Source organism: Peromyscus maniculatus, chromosome 7 (genome assembly GCF_049852395.1).
Source record: "Peromyscus maniculatus bairdii isolate BWxNUB_F1_BW_parent chromosome 7, HU_Pman_BW_mat_3.1, whole genome shotgun sequence".
NCBI lineage: Eukaryota > Metazoa > Chordata > Mammalia > Rodentia > Cricetidae > Peromyscus > Peromyscus maniculatus.
Window position 1 is genome coordinate 42,179,306 of NC_134858.1, and position 20,299 is coordinate 42,199,604.

The 20,299-nt window shown below is 51.8% G+C and overlaps 1 protein-coding gene across 2 annotated transcripts; it reads right to left on the reverse strand.

Annotated features, from left to right (window-relative positions):
- Positions 1–1,773: 1,773 nt before the first annotated feature.
- Il10ra (interleukin 10 receptor subunit alpha) lies at positions 1,774–15,655 on the reverse strand. Of its 2 annotated transcripts, none has more exons than XM_076576164.1 (7): positions 15,501–15,655; positions 13,416–13,530; positions 12,740–12,924; positions 11,865–12,034; positions 10,694–10,844; positions 7,788–7,906; positions 1,774–4,388 (listed from the first exon to the last, which is right to left on the reverse strand). In XM_076576164.1, exons 1-7 carry the CDS (start codon positions 15,565–15,567, stop codon positions 3,474–3,476), a joined length of 1,722 nt encoding a protein of 573 aa, XP_076432279.1. In that variant the 5' UTR covers positions 15,568–15,655; the 3' UTR covers positions 1,774–3,473. The 2 variants fall into 2 exon arrangements, with proteins under 2 accessions (XP_076432279.1, XP_006989895.4); XM_006989833.4 differs by having other exon boundaries at positions 13,416–13,536; positions 15,501–15,652.
- Between the last annotated feature and the right edge of the window lie 4,644 nt (positions 15,656–20,299).

The window sequence follows — 20,299 nt, forward strand, 5'->3', positions numbered from 1 at the left end:
TCAAACCCATGAGCCCTGCAGGAAACGAGTGAGTCAGGCTTCTCAGTATCTGGTGTCCTATCAGTGGGGGTGATAGCATCGGTACTCGGCTGCCTGGACATGCCCATCAAGGTTTCTGTGTATCCCCGGACAGACAACAGCCCAGGCTCTCCTCTCTTCACATGAGGGGCTCTGAGAATTTTCACCCTGTGGATCAGGTGTTATGTGGGCTCCGTGGGTGGTATCCAGCCTCTGGGGCTGCTGAGTCTTGTGTAGGTGCAGGGTAGGCTGTGTGTGTGTGACCTGACCTCTCAGAAGGCCGCATGTTTTGCTACTGTGTGTATGGGGTGGGCATAGAGGTATGGGGGGGGGGGCGTAAGGCGGTCTCCCGACTACAGTTATTTACACATTTGGGAAAACACAGTCTGACAGAATTTCCTCCTGTCCGTGTGAGCCCATTTCCCCCCTGTCTTTGCTAAGAGGAAGTTCCATTCGCTCACAGAAACCCAGAACCACACATTCCTCAGTCTGGAAAAGCCCTTGAAGGAGGTGCTCAGCTGAAGACCAACTGTGGCCTTCTGTTGGGGACTTTAATCTGAATTCCAGAGAAGCCAGAATGAAGTATTCTACCAGCCGCTGCCTGGAAGAGTCCTCTAGGTTCCCCCCCAAGCCCTAGCTGCACCCAGGAGCCAACTGACTCTCACTCTTACAGACAGGGCTAGGCCTACCGAGAGCCACAGCCCACCCCCACCTCCATTCTGTCCTGCAGGCCTGCTTCTCACGTTTTCTCCCCCAACCGAACTGACTCTCTTTCTTTCTACAATGGCAATTTCTCTTCTCTTTCATACATCCAGTGTTCAGGCTCCATCCCACCTGCCTCAGGGGCTTTTCCACAGGGAAGAAGCCATCCTCAACACCATTTCCAGGGAAGAATGGTCATTGCACCTCTCTTTTCAGATCCTGCCAGGAGCTCCCCAGGGTGGAAGTATGCCCATGTCGCACGCACGTACACAGAGCTGTTCAAGTTCTCTGCAGGGGGAGGGTTGGTGTCTCTCCAGAAGGCCTCCTTTCTCAGTGACTAGGGAAGGAACATGGGAAGGAACAATAGCAGGCAAGGGACAAGGTGTCCCTCAGACACATAGATGCCTAGGACTCAGGGCCAGGCCCTAGGTTTGCTACATCCACATGGCTGAGTTCAGGGAGATGTGCGAGCCCACACCCTGATCATTGTAGAAAATGCCTTTAGAACAGAACTCTGGAGGCTCCTGGCCTATGGGAACCACCCGGGCACATCTTCAGGGTAAGGGGAACAGGCACAGAGTCTGCAGGTCTGGCTCACTTACTTCCTAGGAGGGTCTTGCTAGTTCCACACTGTCAGAACTAACATCCCAAACACTGGGGTGCACTTTGTACCTTTCGGTTTTCTGGAAGAACACCCCAGGCATCTCTCTTTCATTTTCACCTGTTTCCGAGAAAAACAGTCTATTTCCCTTTCTGGCCCTAACAGCTCTTGACAGCTGTTCACACATGGGATGCCAGATGTGGGGCAGCCCAGTAAGCTCTTTTCATCCATGATCTCATTCCGACCCCATGACATCTCACCATGACAGCTGTCACTTTCATGTCACCTTTGGGGAATCAGAAACTGTGAGAGAACATGTGCCTTTCCCAAAGTCACAGTTAACGCTGAAGCTGGGCCTGTCTGTGTGGGCCCGGGTCCTCAGATACACATCCTTAAAGCACATCTTGTTTATAACCATCACCAATTATCCGCAGTTTCCATGAGGAATCTGATTGCTTTCCCAAAGTACCCGCGACTATTTATTGGAATGAAAACACACCACACTCACTGGCTGTTTCAGGCACAGCCATGTCCATTTTCCCAATGAGACTCCACACTCCTAGGGACTGGGAGTGTCAGGAACTTTTCAAGTTTTACATACAGACAGGAAAACTGAGGCTCAAAGAGGAAATGTGACTTGCCCAAGGTCACACAGCTAGAAACAGTGCCGTCAGAACTGGACCTCCGGAGAGACCTCGAGACCTGCCCCTGTGCTCTGCTGCCTCTTCAATAAATAACTGAGCAAAATAAATAAATAAAGGTTCCACGGCAATCCCAAGGAGTCCTTCCAACTTCAGAAGGAGCTCTGGTATCAGACTGGCATCATGGCCTTCTTGGCAGGGTGGTAAGGCTCATGGCTGGCTTTCCTGGGTCACACAGTCTGTTTTTGGAAAGCTTCAGAGGCAGTCTGGGCTCAGGGACCAGCAGCCCTGCCAGGGGATCAGCAGCCCTGCTGTGTCTCCCAGCATCCTTACTCAGGGGCTGCAAACTGCCTTTGTTTGAAGACAGATCTCAAATGCAGTAAAGGGAAGCAGGGGCCAGCCCTGGGCCCCAGTGTCTAGCAACTATCTTGACACAAGGTCCTAGACTCCTGCAAGATCTCTGAGACCACAGGCAGAAGCCACCTGTGGGCAGATGGGTTCCACAGTCTACTTCCTGCCAGCCCAGTGGTAGGCAAGACCTAAAGTATCACCCCAGGGCCAACTTGGCTAACATTCAACGTGAGGGAATCTTCCTCACAATTCATTCTTTATTTTCGTCCCCTGAAGAAGCTGCTGGTCCACGGTCACGCAGCTGAACCCAGAGATGCCAGCCCAGCCCCCTGTCCTCTGGGTCTGTAGTTAAAAATTAGCAGCAAATGCAGACATGTAAGTCCTAAGGCTGGGCCAGTGTCTATGCCCAAAGGCTACCTATAGGGTAGTGTGCTAACACAGACAGCCATAGTTTGTCTGGCCTGTCAGCACACTAGTGAGCAGCAAGGAGCAATGGCTTGGCCACTGCAGATAGCCCAGGGGACACAGACGTGTTTGTCAAAAAGAGGGAGGTGTCTGCTGATGGATAGCAGAGGCACCCCACAGGAGGTGCAGATTCTGTGTCTCGGTCCCCTTTGCCCCACGGTTCTGAATTAGCTGGCTGATCATTCAGGGTGGTATGTACCTCAAGATCTACCAGTGACAGGCACCCTGTCCAAGTTGGGGAGTGTCTCTACATGACAACATTAAACCTGGCTCCTGCCCCTCCTTTCTTTCTGGGGCCCTCCCTGTACCCTGCAGGAGGCTAGCCTCTCCCCCTCCTCCATAGACATCCAGGCTGCTCAGACATCAGCCTGGCAACCTTACCACATCCAGAAAACCCTGAGGTTCCTCCCAAACACAGGTCCTTCCGGTCCAGGACCCAGGCCTGAGGAGTAAGGCCTCTATCTACCCTCCAGCTCGGCTGGAATCTTCAGGGCCCCTCTCAGGGGAACCAAACACAACCTCCCACATACTGGATACTAGCCCAGCAAGATGGCCTTTTCCTGTCCTGTGGGGCCTGTCCTAGCCGGCCACAGTGGATCTGTAGAAAAAGGCCCGCACATTTCTTTGGCTCCTGGGCCCTCCTGATGCAGACAGGAGAGCAGGCATGCTAGAATACGAAGAACCCTTAGCCTGGGTCATTCCTCTACCTGCAGGCTGGAGATCAGCGGCAGGGTGGCCAGCTTAGAGTCGAAGCTAGCCAGGAGGCCACCAGGGGCTGCCCCATAGTCCTGAGGGGCAAGTTCATGGGCAAAATTCCAAGTCTCTGTGCCTAGGTCTCCACAGCTGACCACGTCCAGGAGCGACCATCCTTCAGCCAGCTGACTCCTTTGCCTACTTAGGGGCCCTGCTGGTGCTGGGGTCATCCCTTGGGACTCCTGTTTCAAATAACCCTTGGCCAGAGCTGGTGGAGGCCAAGCTAACTCGGCCTGTAGGCACACCCCAAGTTTAGGGTCAGAGTCATCTGCCAAGGGAATCTCTTTGTCCAAGTGTCCGGCTGGGTCTGCTGCCTCTTCCTTCCATCTGGCCTGTTTCTGGTAGCCCTGGGACGTCACCACGACTTGGTCTTTCTCCTCCGGGACTCCAGGTTCTAGGAGATGGACATGGCCCAAGGCAGAGCCACTCTGTGTGTCCTCAGCCTGCTCCGGAGAGCTCTGGACTAAGTGAACGTCGCTGTCATCCTGGCCCTGACTGGTGTATCCAAGCTGCTGCTTCCACTCGGGCCCCATGCTGGAATGTGAGCCAGGCTCCTGCAGGCAGATCCCACTGTCTGTGTTGTCCGCACAGCTGCCCCGTAGCTCAGGAGGCTCTTCCTTTCCTAGCATCCCTAGTCCCTGGGGGTGGGAGCCAGGGAGGAGAAAGTGGGACTCCTCAGTCTGCAGTGACGGCTTGCCGCTGCTGCCGAAGCCGCTGTCAGTGCTGCCGTGAAGGTCCGAGTCTTTCAGCTCTGGCGACACCTTCCGGAAGGCCTCCAAGTCCAGGATGTGAACAGTGTTGAGAGTTTCTGGGCAGAGAGGGTGGACCGGGAAGAAGTTGTGGGACTTCTCAAGGACCTGGGAGGAGAGAGAGGTAAGGTGAGTGCGATGACTGTCATGATCAGTGTGACCGTATTGAGAACCACCACGTGGTCTCATAAAGTATTGTCTATAAGAAGGATGGCTTTGAGAAAGGTTAAACCGAGCTTGGGAGACTTTACCCTGAGTGTGACACTGTCCCATGGGCTGGAATCCTGGTATGAATCAAGACAAGAACGTGAGCTGAGCACCAGCCTTGCCCTCTCGGCGGCCCGACGGTAGCGATGCGACCAGCTGCTGCATGCTCCTTCGGTGGAGCTTGCATGGCGGCCTTGCACTCTCGAACCGTGAGCCACAACAAGACCTGCCCTCCCTCAAGTGGCTTCTGCCAGGCACTGGCTTTTGTCACAGCCACAGACTAGTACAGTGAGAGAGGCGTGACCGATGGCAAGGGCCCTCCTCGGGTGCCAGGTGAGGAACTGTGGGGGAGGCGTAGCGTGGGTGCAGAGCCCAGGCAGCCTGCACGGTGCTCTCCAGCTCCGTGCTGGCATTAGAATGTTCTCCCGAGGGTACCTCATGGTTTGGCCCTGGCAGGTGTATAGGAAGCTAGTGTTCCCGGGGCCAGATGTCATGGGGTCTTGCCGAAACTGGAGAAAGCTCTCAGATGCTCCGCTCATGAAGCTCTCTGCCATCCGGGTTAGGCTCGAAAAGCCGAGCCCATGCAGAAGTGTATTTCAAACTATTTTTTGACAATGACCCCAAGTAAGAAGTAGATGCTAAGTAAGCACCTGTGTGTGTAGCGCATGGGAGTGACTGAAGCTAGAGTCACAGAGAATAAGTATCTGTGTGTCACACAGTGCGTTCTCATTTTATCTCACTCTACCCCATCCCATCTCTCTATCCTGCCTTCCTTTGAATTTTGTAGCTTGCAGCCACGGGTTTGCTCTCCTTAGTTGCTAAGGGTCCTGGGGAAGTCACCTGACACTTTTCAGTTCATTCCTCTGCTCTGTCCACGGTGGTGTCCTTCCTGTCCTGAACATGGCAAGAGCGGCCCTGTCACAGGACCTTTGCACATGCTAACTACTCTGCTAGGAATACTCTTAGCACTCCATATGCCTGTGTCCTCCTCCTTGTCCAGCTCAGACACCACCTCTTCAGAGAGACTTTGCCAGCACCCAGGCCAAACCAACGCTGCAGCCATTTTCTCCATGCTTCCTTCCATCCTTCTTCCTAAACTTAGTTCCTATATGTGCTGGCTGGTCTTATGCCGACTGGACACCCAAACTAGAGTCATCTGAAAGGAGGGAGCCTTAATTGAGAAAATGCCTCCATAAGGTATTTTCTTTATTAGTAATTGATGGGGGAGGGCCCAGTCCATTGTGGGTGGTGCTGTCCCTGGGCTGGTGGTCCTGGGTTCTATAAGAAAGCAGGCTGAGCAAGCCAGGGGAGCAAGCCAGTAGGCTGTGTTTCTCCATGGCCTCTGCATCAGCTCCTGCCTCTGGGATCCTGCTCTGTTTGAGTTAGTGTCCTGGCTTCCTTTGATGATGAATAGCAATTTGCAAGTATAGGCCAAATGAACCCTTTCCTTCCCAACTTGCATTTTGGTCATGGCCTTCCACTGCAGCCATAGAAACTCTAATTAAGACACTATAATATGAACTCTAGAGGCAGGAACCGTCCAGTCTTATTCATCACTCTAAGAGCCTAAGTTGAGCTGGAACTAGTCAGGTTTGTTGACTGACTGACCGACTGACTCTGCCACACCTCGTTTCCTCAACACTTAATGACTCCAATGCAGTTCCTCTTGGTTGTGTTCCTGTTACCATGTCCACCATGGCCAACTAGGTCCCTAGCGGCCACCGTGACTCATGATGAAGGTTGTATCTTTTAGCAGCTTGCTACTGAGCCAGTATCCTTTTTTCTAAGCTTTAGTTTCTCAAGCATAGCTGGACTTAATGACAGCATGTGACTTCTCATGGTGAAGGAGTCCACATTGCTTGGACCATTCAGGTTACATAGAGGACACTCAACAGGTATATGCTGAGTTGAACTGCACTCCCTGGTGAGTGTATAGGAATATCAATTACCCCTGTGTCCTAGAGGACAAACCCAAAGCTCAGAGAGGTTAGATGATACGCCTGGAGTCACCAGCAACAAAGGACAAACCTGGAGTCATACACAGCTATCTGGATTTGAGGTCCCCAGCTTGCTTAATAGAACCGACTTCAATGACCTGCTGGATGCTCAGCTTAAATCAGCAGATGGTTCAGAGTAAACTCAGGAACGGGCCAGGGCTCTCACACACGAGTTAGCCCCACAGACAGGAGCACTGCTAAGAGGAACTGGGCTGTTTAAATCCGAGGGGGAAGGCTCTCAAGGGAACAGCAAGGCTGTGACTCACAGGTTCCGAAGGAATCAACAAGCAGCCGCCTGTCATTTCTGGGCATTTGGTAATCTCTAATCTCTGCCTATTTCATGGCTTTACATTAAAGTGGCCTTTCACACCAGGCTGGCACTGGCTCCCATCAAGTCCCAGGAACCCTTCAAGGCCAGGTTAGTCAGTTTCCTCCCTGACAGAACATGCAAACAGGGAGGATGTTCTGTAGCTAGCTCCAACACCCTTCCTTCCTGACCCCCTCCAGGCACAGCGCTACCTTCTCCCACTTCCACAGGGCTGGGCTCAGTAGTGTGGTTCATGTGTCCCCAAGCCACCAGCATGGGACGGCTGGCCCTGCAGAGTATGAGCTAAGGTGCCCGTGGAACATGGAAGCACAGACACAGACGGTGAGGACAAACTGCAGCTAGACAGAGGAAGAACTAGCAAACCGTCGAGAGCTGTAAGGGCTGGTTCTCCCCTCTCTTCCTCGTAGTTCCTTACCAGTTGTGTTCTTGTCTAGGCCAAGGCCAGGCCATCCCATCCTTATACACACATACGTTCATTCTCTCTCTCTTTCTCTCTCTCTCTCTCTCTCTCTCTCTCTCTCTCTCTCTCTCTCTCTCTCTCTCTCTCTCTGTGTGTGTGTGTGTCCTTATCTTTCCTAGAGACTCCAAGACTCCTCTATAGATTTCCCAGTGCTTGTCCAACCAGGTCCATATATGTATGTATGTATGTATGTATGTACATACGTATATGTGACCCTGTGCAAGCAACCTCTCGGTCCTCACTGATAAAATGAGGATAATAGCCAGGACCAGTTCATGGTGCACAGTGGCTGGTCAACAGCCACTGTGTAGATGACAAAGGTGTGCTGACTCAGTGTGTGTGTGTGTGTGTGTGTGTGTGTGTGTGTGTGTGTGTGTGTACCTGCGCGTGCGTGCAGTCTCAGGGCTACTCAGAGGTCCTGTTCCCCAGACTGGGTTTAGTGTTTGCTTGCCCTCTTCATTGCTGGATGAGGCTGCCCTGACCATGCAGGAATGTAGGAAGGATAGAGCACTCACCAGGACTGCAGGTAACTTCCCAGGGCGCCGGATGTAGTGCTGGAGAGCCAGGCAGGCCAGGACTCCACTGAGTATCAGGATTGACATGAAGAGAATGCTGAGGTTGGTCACAGTGAAGTCTGCAGATCCAGAAAGACGTGTTGGTGGCACATAAGGCACAGTCCCCAGAGATCCCTTGGCTATGATCAGGACATACTCGGTGAATGGCTCTGTGTCATCTCCACAGGGGTGGGTCACAGCCCTAGAGGTATCTAAGTTCCTAGAAACGTTCAGCCGCCACCAGTTCCTTCAGTAACAAACTGGCTCTGCCTCTAGCTGACTACCACGATGGCCAATGAAACACTGAGGCAGGACGAAATGGTAGGTAAGAGTGGAGACTGAGGCAGCTGCACCTGGGTTCAAATCCCAGCTGTACCTCTTACTAGCTGTGAGACTGCGGACCAAATAATGAATCCATCTGAGTTCCACTGTCCCTGTATACAGTGGGGAAAGTTACAGTACCACCTCAGGATGGCTATCCAACATCTCACTTGTATTACCTGACCCTAGGAACTGTCTCAGGAGGTTAATGCCAGCACCACCCCCATTTTACATGTTGAGATCCTGAGGCCCGAAGACACTAAGTCACTTGACCAAGGTCACATGTAAGCAACAAAGCTGATATTCAAAGAAACCTTTTGGATGATGAAAATACCAGCAGCACTTAAAGCGGCCGGCCAGCATACATTTGGTGACTTATTCTGCAATGGGACTTCCATGACAACGAGCTGCATTGAAATTTATCACAAATCTAGGAAGAGTCCCTTTCACGTTTGCTAGACAGGGCACTCCCAGCGCATACCCTGGGTACAATGTGGACCCTTAAATTAGCTGCCCTGGGTTGCTAGCTATGGATCCCTCTGGGCCGTCAGCAGGTTGAAAGGCTCCCAAGGGTGAGACACAACTTCTGCCCTTGATAACCATCTGGGAAGGCGCCCTGGGCCGCTGGGTGAGGGCCTGGAACAGATTTTTGCTGACTCCAGCAGCTCCATCAAGGAGCCAGCTCAGCATTTCTTCTTCTGGGACACTTGGGGCAGGGAGGAGCCCTTCCCACACGGGCCCTGAGGAGGAACAGCCCCAAACAGGACCAAATAGGAAGATGTCTCCTGGAGATTTCACACAGTTCTGACAACAGACCAACAGGAGAGACTGAGGCTGAAATAATGATGGTGACTCGCACCAGGGTGGGTGGGGCCACAACCCTGACCTGGCCCGCTTGGTCCTGCATCCTCTTTAAACCTGAACATCATGTTAATGTCAATGCCCTTAATAGACAGATTAATACCTTAATAACAGGACAGGGCCACAGTCCTGTTTGTTCCTCCTCCCCATGTGGCCACACTGATAAACTTCCCTTATTTGGTCTTTCAATCCGAGTCTCCGATTAAACTACTGAGGGTGGGTGGCTGAACTTGTTGGGGCGCAGTTGGGGCCAGGCTCTGCTGAGAGCACCGGAAATAATTCTAACAAGTTGTGGCCCAGAGAAGAGGCACATCTTGGATGCCAGCTCGCCCAGCAAGTCACCATGGACAGAAAGAAAAGGGTGAATAATCCCTTATAGCTGCTGCAACTATGCTGTTCTGGAGACGTGGTTTTAATCGTCCCACTTCAGCCACGACCATCTGCTTTTTATCTCTGTTTGGTGAAGCAGAGAAATTAATATTTGGACCTTGGTTTGGATTCTTAGGAAAGTTTCGACCCTTGGTAATTTCTCCTGGGTTGCTGAAACTTGGGCTTTGATTTCCTCTCAATTAAGGGGTCCTTTGAGCTCTCTCTCTCTCTCTCTCTCTCTCTCTCTCTCTCTCTCTCTCTCTCTCTCTCTCTCTCTGTGTGTGTGTGTGTGTGTGTGTGTGTGTATGTGTGTGTATGTGTGTGGTTTTATGTGTAGTATGGAGTTATGGTGTTTCGTGTTTGTGCTGTACATGCATGTGGGGGGGGGGAATGCACGCGCAGGCCAAAGGTCAACATTGGTGTCTCTCCTTGGCCATGCCTGTGCTCCATTTTTTTCTTTTGGGACAGGGAGGGTCTCATTGCATAACATTGCTGGCCTGGAACTCACTCTGTAGACCAGGCTGTCCTGGAACACACAGAGATCCACCTGCTTCTGCCTCCCGAGTGCTGGGATTAAAGGTGTGCACCATCATGCCTGGTTTTCCACCTAATTTTTTGAGATAGGGTCTCTCACTGAACCAGGAGCTCACTGATTCGGCTAGGTGGTCAGGGAGACAAGCCGGCCTATTTCTGGCCCCTCTCCTGAGGAGGGGGGTTGGGGTTATAGAAACACACACCATGCCTGGCTTTTACATGGGTTTTGGGGATTTGAATTCACCTCCTCATGCTTGTGGGGCAAGTATTGTATGGACTGAGCCATCTTCCTCCTTCCTTGAAGCCTTTTGGATTTGTGAATCGCTGTTGGTGGTCATTGGATAATTGTGTTTTGGAGTTCTTTTGAATTGCTACAGTTCTGCTGAACTATTTTGGGGCTTCATGTCATTTATAGGACAAGCCTTAAACTAGTTAGATAACACAGAAGTTGTCTGGACTCAGCTGAGCCAGTGGGGTTCTGTTTTGAAAGTGTATGTGCACATGAGACAGACAAACACGCATGCTGCGATGTTACTGCGATTGGCATAACCATAAAGTATTAAGATTTTACTATCTTGTTATCTCCTATGATAATTACTTTTTTTTTAAACTTAAGATAGTTGTAAGCAGGATGGGGCAACTTCTCCCATGGGTCGTGTTAAGAATGGTGGGCTCTATGTAGAAGCTCTGGGCCCAGCGTGGGCCCCAGCCACTCTGAGCATGGCTTTCTTGATTGTTCTGGACAGTTCTAGCACCCTCTGTCTGCGGTCTGGGCCACTCACATTGCTCCGTGAGACGTAAACACTGCTCCTCTGACCACTCTGCTCTGTTATTTCGGGTTTCCACCGAGGGCTTCACCTTGAAACAAAACTCTCCCTTCTCTGTGGGGACTTTGAAGGTGAAGTTCTCGTAATTCACTGTCATGGTTGTGTTCTGACATGGAAACAAGAACAACAGTAAACAATCCTTTCATGCATGCCACACAGAAGCTGCCCGTGGGAGGGGCCTCGTTTTGGTTTTCTGCTGGAGATGAGCCCAGGGCCCTGAGATGCTAGACGAGGGCGTTGCTAGGTGAGCCAGTCTGGGGGAGTGGGGTGCTCTAGAGAGGACTCTGCCAAGCATCTTCAGTCATCTTTTTCTAAGATAACAAATCCCGGGACTGTCAGCCCATCATCTCTGTAACCACCCGATCTAATTTTGCTCTAATCTTCTAATATCTCTCTCTCTCTCTCTCTCTCTCTCTCTCTCTCTCTCTCTCTCTCTGTGTGTGTGTGTGTGTCTGATGTGTATTGCATTGCACATGTATGAAGTCAGAGAACAATCAGTCTTCATCTCCCACTCTGTTTGAGACAAGGTCTCTGTGTTGCTTGCCATGGGCTACTCCAGTCCAGCCGGCCCAAAGCTTCCTCAGAGCCTCCTGTTCCCAGCTCCCATCTTACTGTAGAAGCAACGGATTACAAGTGTGTGCTGAGTCTGGCTTTGTGTGGGTGGTGGGGATTTGAACTCAGAACCTCATGCTGTGTGCCCAGAAAGCTTCTTACCTACATGTCCATCTCCCCAGCCCACTCCTTTTATTTTAATAGAACCAAGGGAGTCTTTTATAGAAGTAGAAGCTCTTCACAGAAGGAACTAGAAACAACTGAGGTAAGAGCATTCGATGGAGTTCGGACTACAGGGGCTGGGTGCTAGTATACCCTTCAGCTTCCTTTTCTTATCTACAAGCTGGAGGAAAAATACTCGAGAGTAGCTGGCATTTGCCTTGTGCATGGCTGGTGATGGGCATGTTCTTCTCACTGTCTCCTGGGAGTACAGTTTGAGAGCTCTGAATACGTCAGTTCCCTCCTGACTCTCCCCAAAACCTCTTTTTTCCTGTGTATGCTCAGCTTCCCAGTGGACACAACAGTGATTTCAATCTAGGTGGCCCTGGCCTGGTGGCCTTGGGGAACCTCATACCTTTTCCTCCTGAAACTTTCGGATGGAAATCATGTATCTGCGGTAATTCTTGAAGATCTGTACGTACTCATCACCTGCAGGGACTATCCGGGGCCTGGGGGGATGGATTGTCCCAATGATGAAGCCGTCGTTGGTTACCTCCAGTGTCACGCTCCCGACTGTCAGAATCACTGAGAGAGAGGGGCGGGGGCCAAAGGCATGAGGCTGAGGGCTAAGGATAACATCCATAGCCTGACTCCAGGGTCAAAGCTTACCCACTCTAAATCCTAGGCCTTGGGTTTACAGCTCTACCCCACATAAGAACTTCATAGGGAATGTGTTACAGATGCTATGGGTCTTCTAGCGCTCGGGGCATCTGCATTTCTCAGCCTGGGCCCTGGAAATATAAATTTTAAAGCTACTCCCTAGGATATGCTTTCTGCAGGCGGCCGAGCCCGAGCATATGAGCTTGCATTTGGGAACCAGTGACCTTCCCAGTGCCACCCCTAGCTCTGAATCCTACAGAATAAGCCCACCTTGTACCCAGACCCCTGTACAGGCCCAGTGTGGATAGCAGAACTCCACTGTGGCCAGGTTGACTCCTTTGGAGCATTCCAAAAATTGTCTTGATTTTTTTTTTCAGTATATCTTCCAACTTCAAAGGCAAGACCTGGGAGAGTCATTCCTATGAGGGGCCAAGGCCTCATCTGAATTCTGCCTCTACCTGCTTTAAAATCTCAGATAGCTTCAGATCTGTTGAGGCAACCAGCTCCCTGGCCAGGAGGTCCGGTGATGTGAGAAGCCGTGAGGACAGACAGAAAAGCCGTAGGCTGGAGTTCCTGACTGGAAGGGTCCCAGAAGGCCATGCTGTAGGTCTGGGGGGGAGGGGGAAGCACCTTCATCCACTGTGAAGCGGGTCTCAGTGAGGGTCCAGTTGGAGTACCGGCTGTTGTCTACTGCCCGAACTCTGGCCCGGTAGCCATAACTATGGTATAGATCCAGGGTAAACTCGGTGAGATCACAGGATGATGTCCCGACCTTTCCACAGCTGGGGATGTCTTCCCAGATCTTGGTTCCGTACCTGAGGAGACACCAGGGCAGGCACTGGGGAGGCAGCTTGTACCCAAACCTCTCTCCTTTAAGAAGGAAGGAAAAGGCCAGGGTACAACGTTCTCATAACGGCAGAAAAGGAGCCGTCCTCGGGGCCCTAGTCCTGAGCAGCTAATTGCAAGAGTCTCCCTCTTCCTTGGTCAAGGTCCCTGTTGACATCCATGGTCTAGAAGGCTTCTGGGTGGGAATCTAAGGAGCTCATCTCTCCACAAGAATGTGTTAGCCCACTCTGGAACCCCTCACTTCCTTTCTTCTAGTTTCATTTGTGAATACTTCTCCAGAATTCTAGGAAGCCCTCAGAGCCAATAGCTGCCCACTTTAGGGACCCCAGCACACTGCTCAACTTACGGGACACTCAAACAAGTATGTGTCAGAGTCCCTTCTGGTCTCATTTCAATAGTAAAGCAGCCACTTAGTCCCTCTCCTACCCCCTTCTGGTCCACCTCCACCCTCTTTCCTTACATCTTGAGTTCCACTTCATAGTAGGTACTCTCCGACTGCTCTGGGATAGGTGTCCAGCGGAGGATGTGTTGGAAAAATCTGGCTTCAAACCACACAGAAAGAGGGCTGGGCAGCTCTGTCCCTGGGGGGAAAAGAACGTCAACATTAGAGAAAGCACAGTCATCCTCAGCGACCTCAGGAAGAAGGTGGCAACGGTGGGAAGGGTTATAATTCACAGACTGGGCACTGGGTTCCATTTAGTGCTCACAGCAGCTCTGGGCTCTAGACACACACCAAATTTACTAAAGAAGACGTAGAAGCCCAGAGAGTCAAATGACGTACCCAAGGCCAGTGGAGTTAGTGGGGGCACCGCGGGGACCTATACCCGGGATGTGTTTGATTCCAAAGCTAGCATCCTGTCCTACACTGTGCAGGATCAGAGAAGTCTCCTGAGGTGCTGACAAGGGCAACTTGAGTCAGAAACATTCCAGGAAGACGGCCAGGAGTGAGAGGGGTATGTGTGTGAGTGGTGAGTTCTCAGATGAGCCAGTCCCTGGCTCTGCCCAATCCCTGACCATGTTCTAGCACCATCCCAGTGCTAAGTTCTCATCCCAGCCCTGCCCCAAAGCCACGGCCCCTGGCCTTTTCTGGATGTGCAGACACCTTGCTCATTGACATCACTCTGCTTTGCTACACAGACATCTTGGGATCCCGGGCATAGGACTTTGCCCAGTCCCTAGTTTCTAGCTATAATCAGATGCCTAGGCGAGTCTTGAAGTAGAATCAGAAGGAATGAATGAACTGTGCCCCCAGACCTCCTCACAGAGGTCTTTAAGGCAAGAAACTCAAGTCTGGCGGTGGTGGTGCACGCCTTTAATGCCAGCACTCGGGAGGCAGAGCCAGGTGGGTCTCTGTGAGGCCAGCCTGGGCTACAGAGTGAGTTCCAGGAAAGGCACAAAGTGACACAGAGAAACACTGTCTCAAAAAACAAAACAACCCCCCCCCCCAAAAAAAAAGAAGAAGAAAAAAGAAACTCAGTAGTGAACCATCTACATCCTTCCATTCCCTCTAAAGAGCAGATAGCCGGAGCCCCGAACTATCACTTTGCCAGTACCACCCTGGGAAAACCTCTGTCTCTTCTGTAACAACACAATGATCTTGCTGATGAAGGGTGCTATTTGAATTCTGTCAGGTTGAGAGTGTGCAAGACCAGTCAGTAGCCCTTATTCCTCTCCAGCCTTCTTGACCCTTTGAGACGGCTCCTCTTGAAGGCAGCTCTTTACCCACTTCCCCTCTTCTCAAAACGATCCGCTCACCAGTCATGTTTCTTTTTGAGTGACTCCGTCATTTTCAGAAAACACACTTGTCCCTGGCCCCTTGGCTCTCTTTCGTGAACTGTCTTTGAATCTCAAGACCGTGTTTCAGTTGCAAAACTCTTGAGTGAAAAACTCAGCCCATGTTTGTGGTGTTTGGGTCGGACGGACGCACATCCCCAATGCGGCGGTAGATCACATGACTGGCTGTGTGGCTTTTACTTCGAATTTTGGAGTCCTGTAGAAGCGTTTTGGGTCCCCGCTCTCCGTGCCTCTATGCTACTTGATCCCTCTAACGCCCCACCTTTTCATCTCTCCTGGGCTACTGGGCCCTAGCCTGAGCTGAAGGGTAGGTAAAGTGGGAGAAGGGGTAGGTGGCAGCCGGCGAAGGCTGAGGGCTGAAGACTAACTGGGATGGAGGCCTGGGGCGGGGGCGAGTTGGTAGGGGTCGGAGAGAGGAGCCGAAGAAGTGGCAGGCTGATGGAAGAATCAGAGCCCCAGAGAAGCAAGGGCTAAAGTTATGGCTTGCTGTGAGGTGGGTGGGTGATGGGTTTGGGAAGAAGGGTACGGGGGATGGGAATTAGAGACCTGACACATCCTTCGATAGCCAGTCCCGAACAGCCACGGTTAAGCTTAGCCTCCTCCATTTACACAACAGGTGAACCGGAGACCCAATTTTGCCAGCGCGAAGGAGCCGGGGCCGGGAAGCGCGGAGGTCCGGAGAGGGCGACCCAAGCCGATTCTCCGAGGACCGGGAACTTTAAAGTAACAGAGCGAGCGCTGGGGAGCCTACCGTGTGTGCGGAAGCCCTGGCTCAGCTTGGCGAGCGCGGAGAGGAGCAGGAGCAAATGCGACAGCATCCTGGGCGCACATCGGCATCGTCCGCCGGAGCCGGCCTTGGCGCCTCCGGCCGCGGCGGGGAGAGTTGAAGACTGTCGTCGGATCTGCCTGGCCAGCAAGACAGCCGTCTGAGGCCCCGCCCTCATTCCGTGTCGAGGCCCCGCCCTCGTTCCGGGGAGTTTGGAAACCTCAGTAGGCTAGACATGGCCCAGGAGAATCGCCTGAGGTTTTTGTCTCAAGGTGAAAGTGCAGCACAGCCTGGCCGTGTGGCGTGGTGTGTGTGTGTGTGTGTGTGTGTGTGTGTGTGTGTGTGTGTGTGTGTGTGTGTGTTAACGGTGCAAGTGGCCAGGGACAACTTCGCCCACTGGGTGAGTGTGGCAGCTTGTTGAGAGTGAGCACATTTTATGCTGTGGTTGGGAGCAGAGCTGTAGTGGCCAACGAGGCCAGGAATCGGCTGACTGTGCCAGGCCCAAAGCACAGGTGTGCGAGGACACTTGTGAGAGTCCTGGTGTTGCTATTGGACCTCCGTGCAGGGCTCTCAGCTAAACCAACAGCGAGAGACTGTCCCCTCCCTGACTTCATACTTTTGGTGGGAGTCCACAACACCCCCAGGCCTTTTAGGTTGTTCTTGTCTTAAATCTGCAGGCTAGAGGTGATAATAAGCCTGATGAGGGACCCGATATCACCCAAGTGTCTCTTCAGTGGTCAAGACCTCTGTCTGCCTTCCAGTTTCGCCAAAGATGTTACTGTGTGAGACCGAGCTTTGTCCACCTCACTTACTGGCAGTGTGAGTGTGGCACTTGGCTGATTTCCGGGTGGATCTGGACTGGATTTAATTGTGATGTGCACAGTGCCTGTGGGTCGGTCCATCTGCCAGGCACATATACACACTGTCCTGGAAACCCTGTTTTTGTTCTGGGAGGGCACAGAAGCTAAAGAAGGCCTGGAGTCACTAGGATGTCCTTGCTCTTCGAGGTCATTTCCCACTCCTCTCAGGGCCTGCTGGTCACACTGAAGACACCAACTGTGTGGAGGGAGCAAGCACAGGCAACCTTCAGGCTGCAAACTGCAAGAGCCTCACTGTACCTCCCAATTCTGCCTCACATGAAACTGGAAACTTACTTAAAACAGAACAAGATATGAGGTATTTGCTAAGGGCTATTTTTTTTCTTTCTTCCTGGCAAGTGGATTAGGTGCTTCTCCAGTGTGAACTTTGTAGATGACGAAGTCCTGTCACTATGTCAAAAGTTCGGACACCCCACTGCCTGGAGAAAGGGGCTCCAACTTGGGGGTGTGGGACATGAGCCCTGTGTACATGACCTGGGAGCTAATGACGTGTCACCCCCATGGGCTTTGTTTAAACACCATGGCAATGGATAGTGCTATGCCCGGTGGCCTGGGCGGAGAGTGTGCCAAGTGGGCTGGGATCCTGTTCTCCGCCTGAGGGTGCGCATTGAAAATGGTGCTTGGCAGTGAGGGCCAGGCTGCCTAGTTGGGGATATTAATGTGTAAACCACAACTTCCAACACACACACACATACACATACACACACACACACACACACACAATCAGTCAGGATCACCCTCAGGGGACAGTCTTGTAACCACACCCTCACATTAGCTAAGTCACAAAGCTTTAGGCTTTTTAATATGTGAAGATTTTTTTTTTTAACTGTTGTTTTTGCACGGTCCCTCCACTGGTAAAGAATATACATGGCTTGGGAGTACCCGGGCATGACGTAAGTGCCTAGGCGTAACTTCCTTGTTCCTAATAACCTTTCTAAAAAGAGAGCACCGTGATGTTCCTTCCTCAGTTGCCTTTCTTTTAGTTTTCGGTTGAGTTACCAGAATTTTAAAGCCTCCCTCCACGACTATTTCGAAGGATGATCATGATTGTTCATTCATATACCAACATTTACAGTCACAGCTGAGGCTGGGGAAAACGAAAGGATCTAGCCCAAACCAGATCCTTTCCTCGAGAAACCACCTGGATAGAGACAGAAAGTGAGCAGAGATTTGTAACAGTTTGTGGAAAGGAAAGTACAGACTAACAAGCAGATGCAGGGTGCAGAACAGGGAAGGCTTTCTGGAGGAGGTGGCCTTTTAGCTGAGACTTGAGAGTTGGCTTGGCAGTAGGTGAGCAGCAGATGGATAGGAAGGGATTTGTATTCTTGGAGATGAGGGTCTACAGTTTGAGGGACTCACATAGTTTGATGCCTTGCTCAGCTCAGAACCAGCTTTGAGTGCAGGCTATTCCCTGTCCCTCTTTCCTCCATAGCAACCAGGAGAGAAGAAGCTGTATCAGGCATACAATTATCATACCTTAGAAAAGTAAAAATATTTAGAAGGATCCACATGCGTGCTGTTTTGTGTTGAGGGGCCTGTTCTTTGGATCTGACAAATCCACTGTGAGTTTCTGCAATTAACATCTGTGTTGGAACAGATGACAAAAAACAGGATTTTCGTATACTCGAACTCTTGGGGTGCATCAAGGACTCCACAAAACACTTCACAGCATAGCAGGGATCAGCCAGACGCAGAACAACCCCCTTTCCCTTTCCTGAGAACATGGGGCAACAGTCTCCCAATGAGTGAGTGGAAAATACCATCGGATTTTAACCCATGTAAAGGGGCAGCAGTGGATGCCACATCCAGGCCTTGCCTCTGCCTCCGCCTCTGCCTGTGCTGTTCTGTCAGCCACCCAGAGGGCCCCAGCAGTCAGTGTTTTGCCAATGGGAGCACAAGGGCAGAGGGAAGAGACCCCTTTTCATTCAGTAATCTGCAGAGCTGAGGTCAGCCCTGGGCTGTTTGATCCTAGAACTCCTGTATCTCCTATTTTGGCAATGGCACCTTTGAATGTTGGAAGAATCCTTGTAAAGCACACTATCAAGCGAGTTAAAAGAGAATGAGAGTGTGGGGGCGGGGAGGAGGAGGAGGGCAGCTTGGGGCTGAGAGGATGGTGTTATGGTGAGCCCAGGAAACCAACGGGCATGGCTAGGTAGACATCTTGCTCCCAAGGCAATTCTTAGGAGAGTCCTAGGGCACATTTGAAGTCTGGGTGGCTCCACTGTCTCACGTGCACTCCACTCCATCTGGATCTCGGTGGTGCTGCGTCTACACGGACTGCACAGGGGGTAGGTCAGTCAGCTGAGCGGCAGGAAACAGTGCTCCACAGGCACGGTTTGTCTCGGGTCTAGTGTTTGGGGAAGTTCCAGGCCTTGTGATCACTCTGACAGAGGCGCACATAACAGAGAAGCCCAGAACCACGGACTCTGAGATAGAGACAGAAAGGAGGAAGCTGCCTGGGGAAACTTGGCAGTCCTGGGGGTGAGAAGGATTTCAAGTGCAGGGGATGGGGCCTGCCAAGGCTTAGCCCAGGCCTGCTCAGTCCAGCCCCGGTCCCAGGAGGAACCCTCTGAAAGTATCTGTAGAAACTAATTCATGACCACTCCCTTTCACTCTCTGCCCAACACCTTCCTGGCTACGTATGACGGGGCTCAGAAGAGATGTACTCTGCACGGTGGCTCGAACTTGGATATGGCGCTGCGGTGCGGCTGTGTGCACTTCAGCTGGGTTGCCGAGGAGCATCCTTGAAGTGGTAGACAGGAGTAGATGTGCATTTTAACTAGGGTAGGAACACAGAATGTGGAGGTGGGTAATTGGCGACGGGCGTTCACTCAGCAGAATTCAAACCATGCTTTCCAGACTCAAGTTCTTCTTCTGCCTGTCATGTCTCAGCAGCTCGGCTTGTGGAACTCTGTGGTTACGGTAGCTTGTCCTGCCTGCCCGCTTGGAGGAAAGGGAGAGAAATGCCAGTCTTCCAGGTGAAGGCGGAAGATTGCTCTTGCTGAGTCCTTGGAGCAGCAGACTCAGCCTTCTCACTCCTGCAGTCCGCCTAGGGACCTGCTCTTTTTTTTTTTTTTTTTGGTTTTTCGAGACAGGGTTTCTCTGCGTAGCTTTGCGCCTTTCCTGGAGCTCACTTGGTAGCCCAGGCTGGCCTCGAATTCACAGAGATCCGCCTGGCTCTGCCTCCCGAATGCTGGGATTAAAGGCATGCGCCACCACTGCCCGGCGGGACCTGCTCTTGATGGACACTCAAAGTGGAGCCCACGGGCCTTTGAAAGGGGAAGCCTCGTTCTAGCTTGTCCACTACCAGCTTTGTGGCCTTAGCCCAAGGCCCTGGGCCTCTGTTAGCCACTGCATGACTGGATCCATTGTAACCTTGCTGGGCTATTGGAAGGCTGGACCCAGAAACATGGGGACTACTGATGCAGCCTTCCTGGTGGAACCGATGCGGTCAGTAGACACAGCCAGCAGCACCCGCCACCTGCTGTATAGATAGAGCCTGCTCCTTGTCCCTCAGCCTGGACTTGTGTGGCCTCTCTCTGGCTGTAGTGTGTGCTATCCATGACAGGGGCCTGGGTTCTTGGGATACTTCGCTCCATCTGAGTGATTTTTAGGAGCATCATTTTAACAGGAGAGGGTATGGGCCTATCCACTGTCCTTCCTTATGAATTCAGACGTAAACAACTGAGCACAGATCATACACAGAAATACCCCAGCCATTTAAAAGAAGAGTATGTCTGCCTTCTATAGCCCAGATGGCCTTGACTTCTCCTGTTTTTGAGGGTGTCATTTCCTCTTTCTTCTAAAATAACAGCATCCCCGACCCCTGCCTTCCAAATGAAGGAAGCTGATCGGGTGCTGGGTTTGCAGACTGTACCCCCCTTCCCCCCCCTCCCCCGGCCAGCA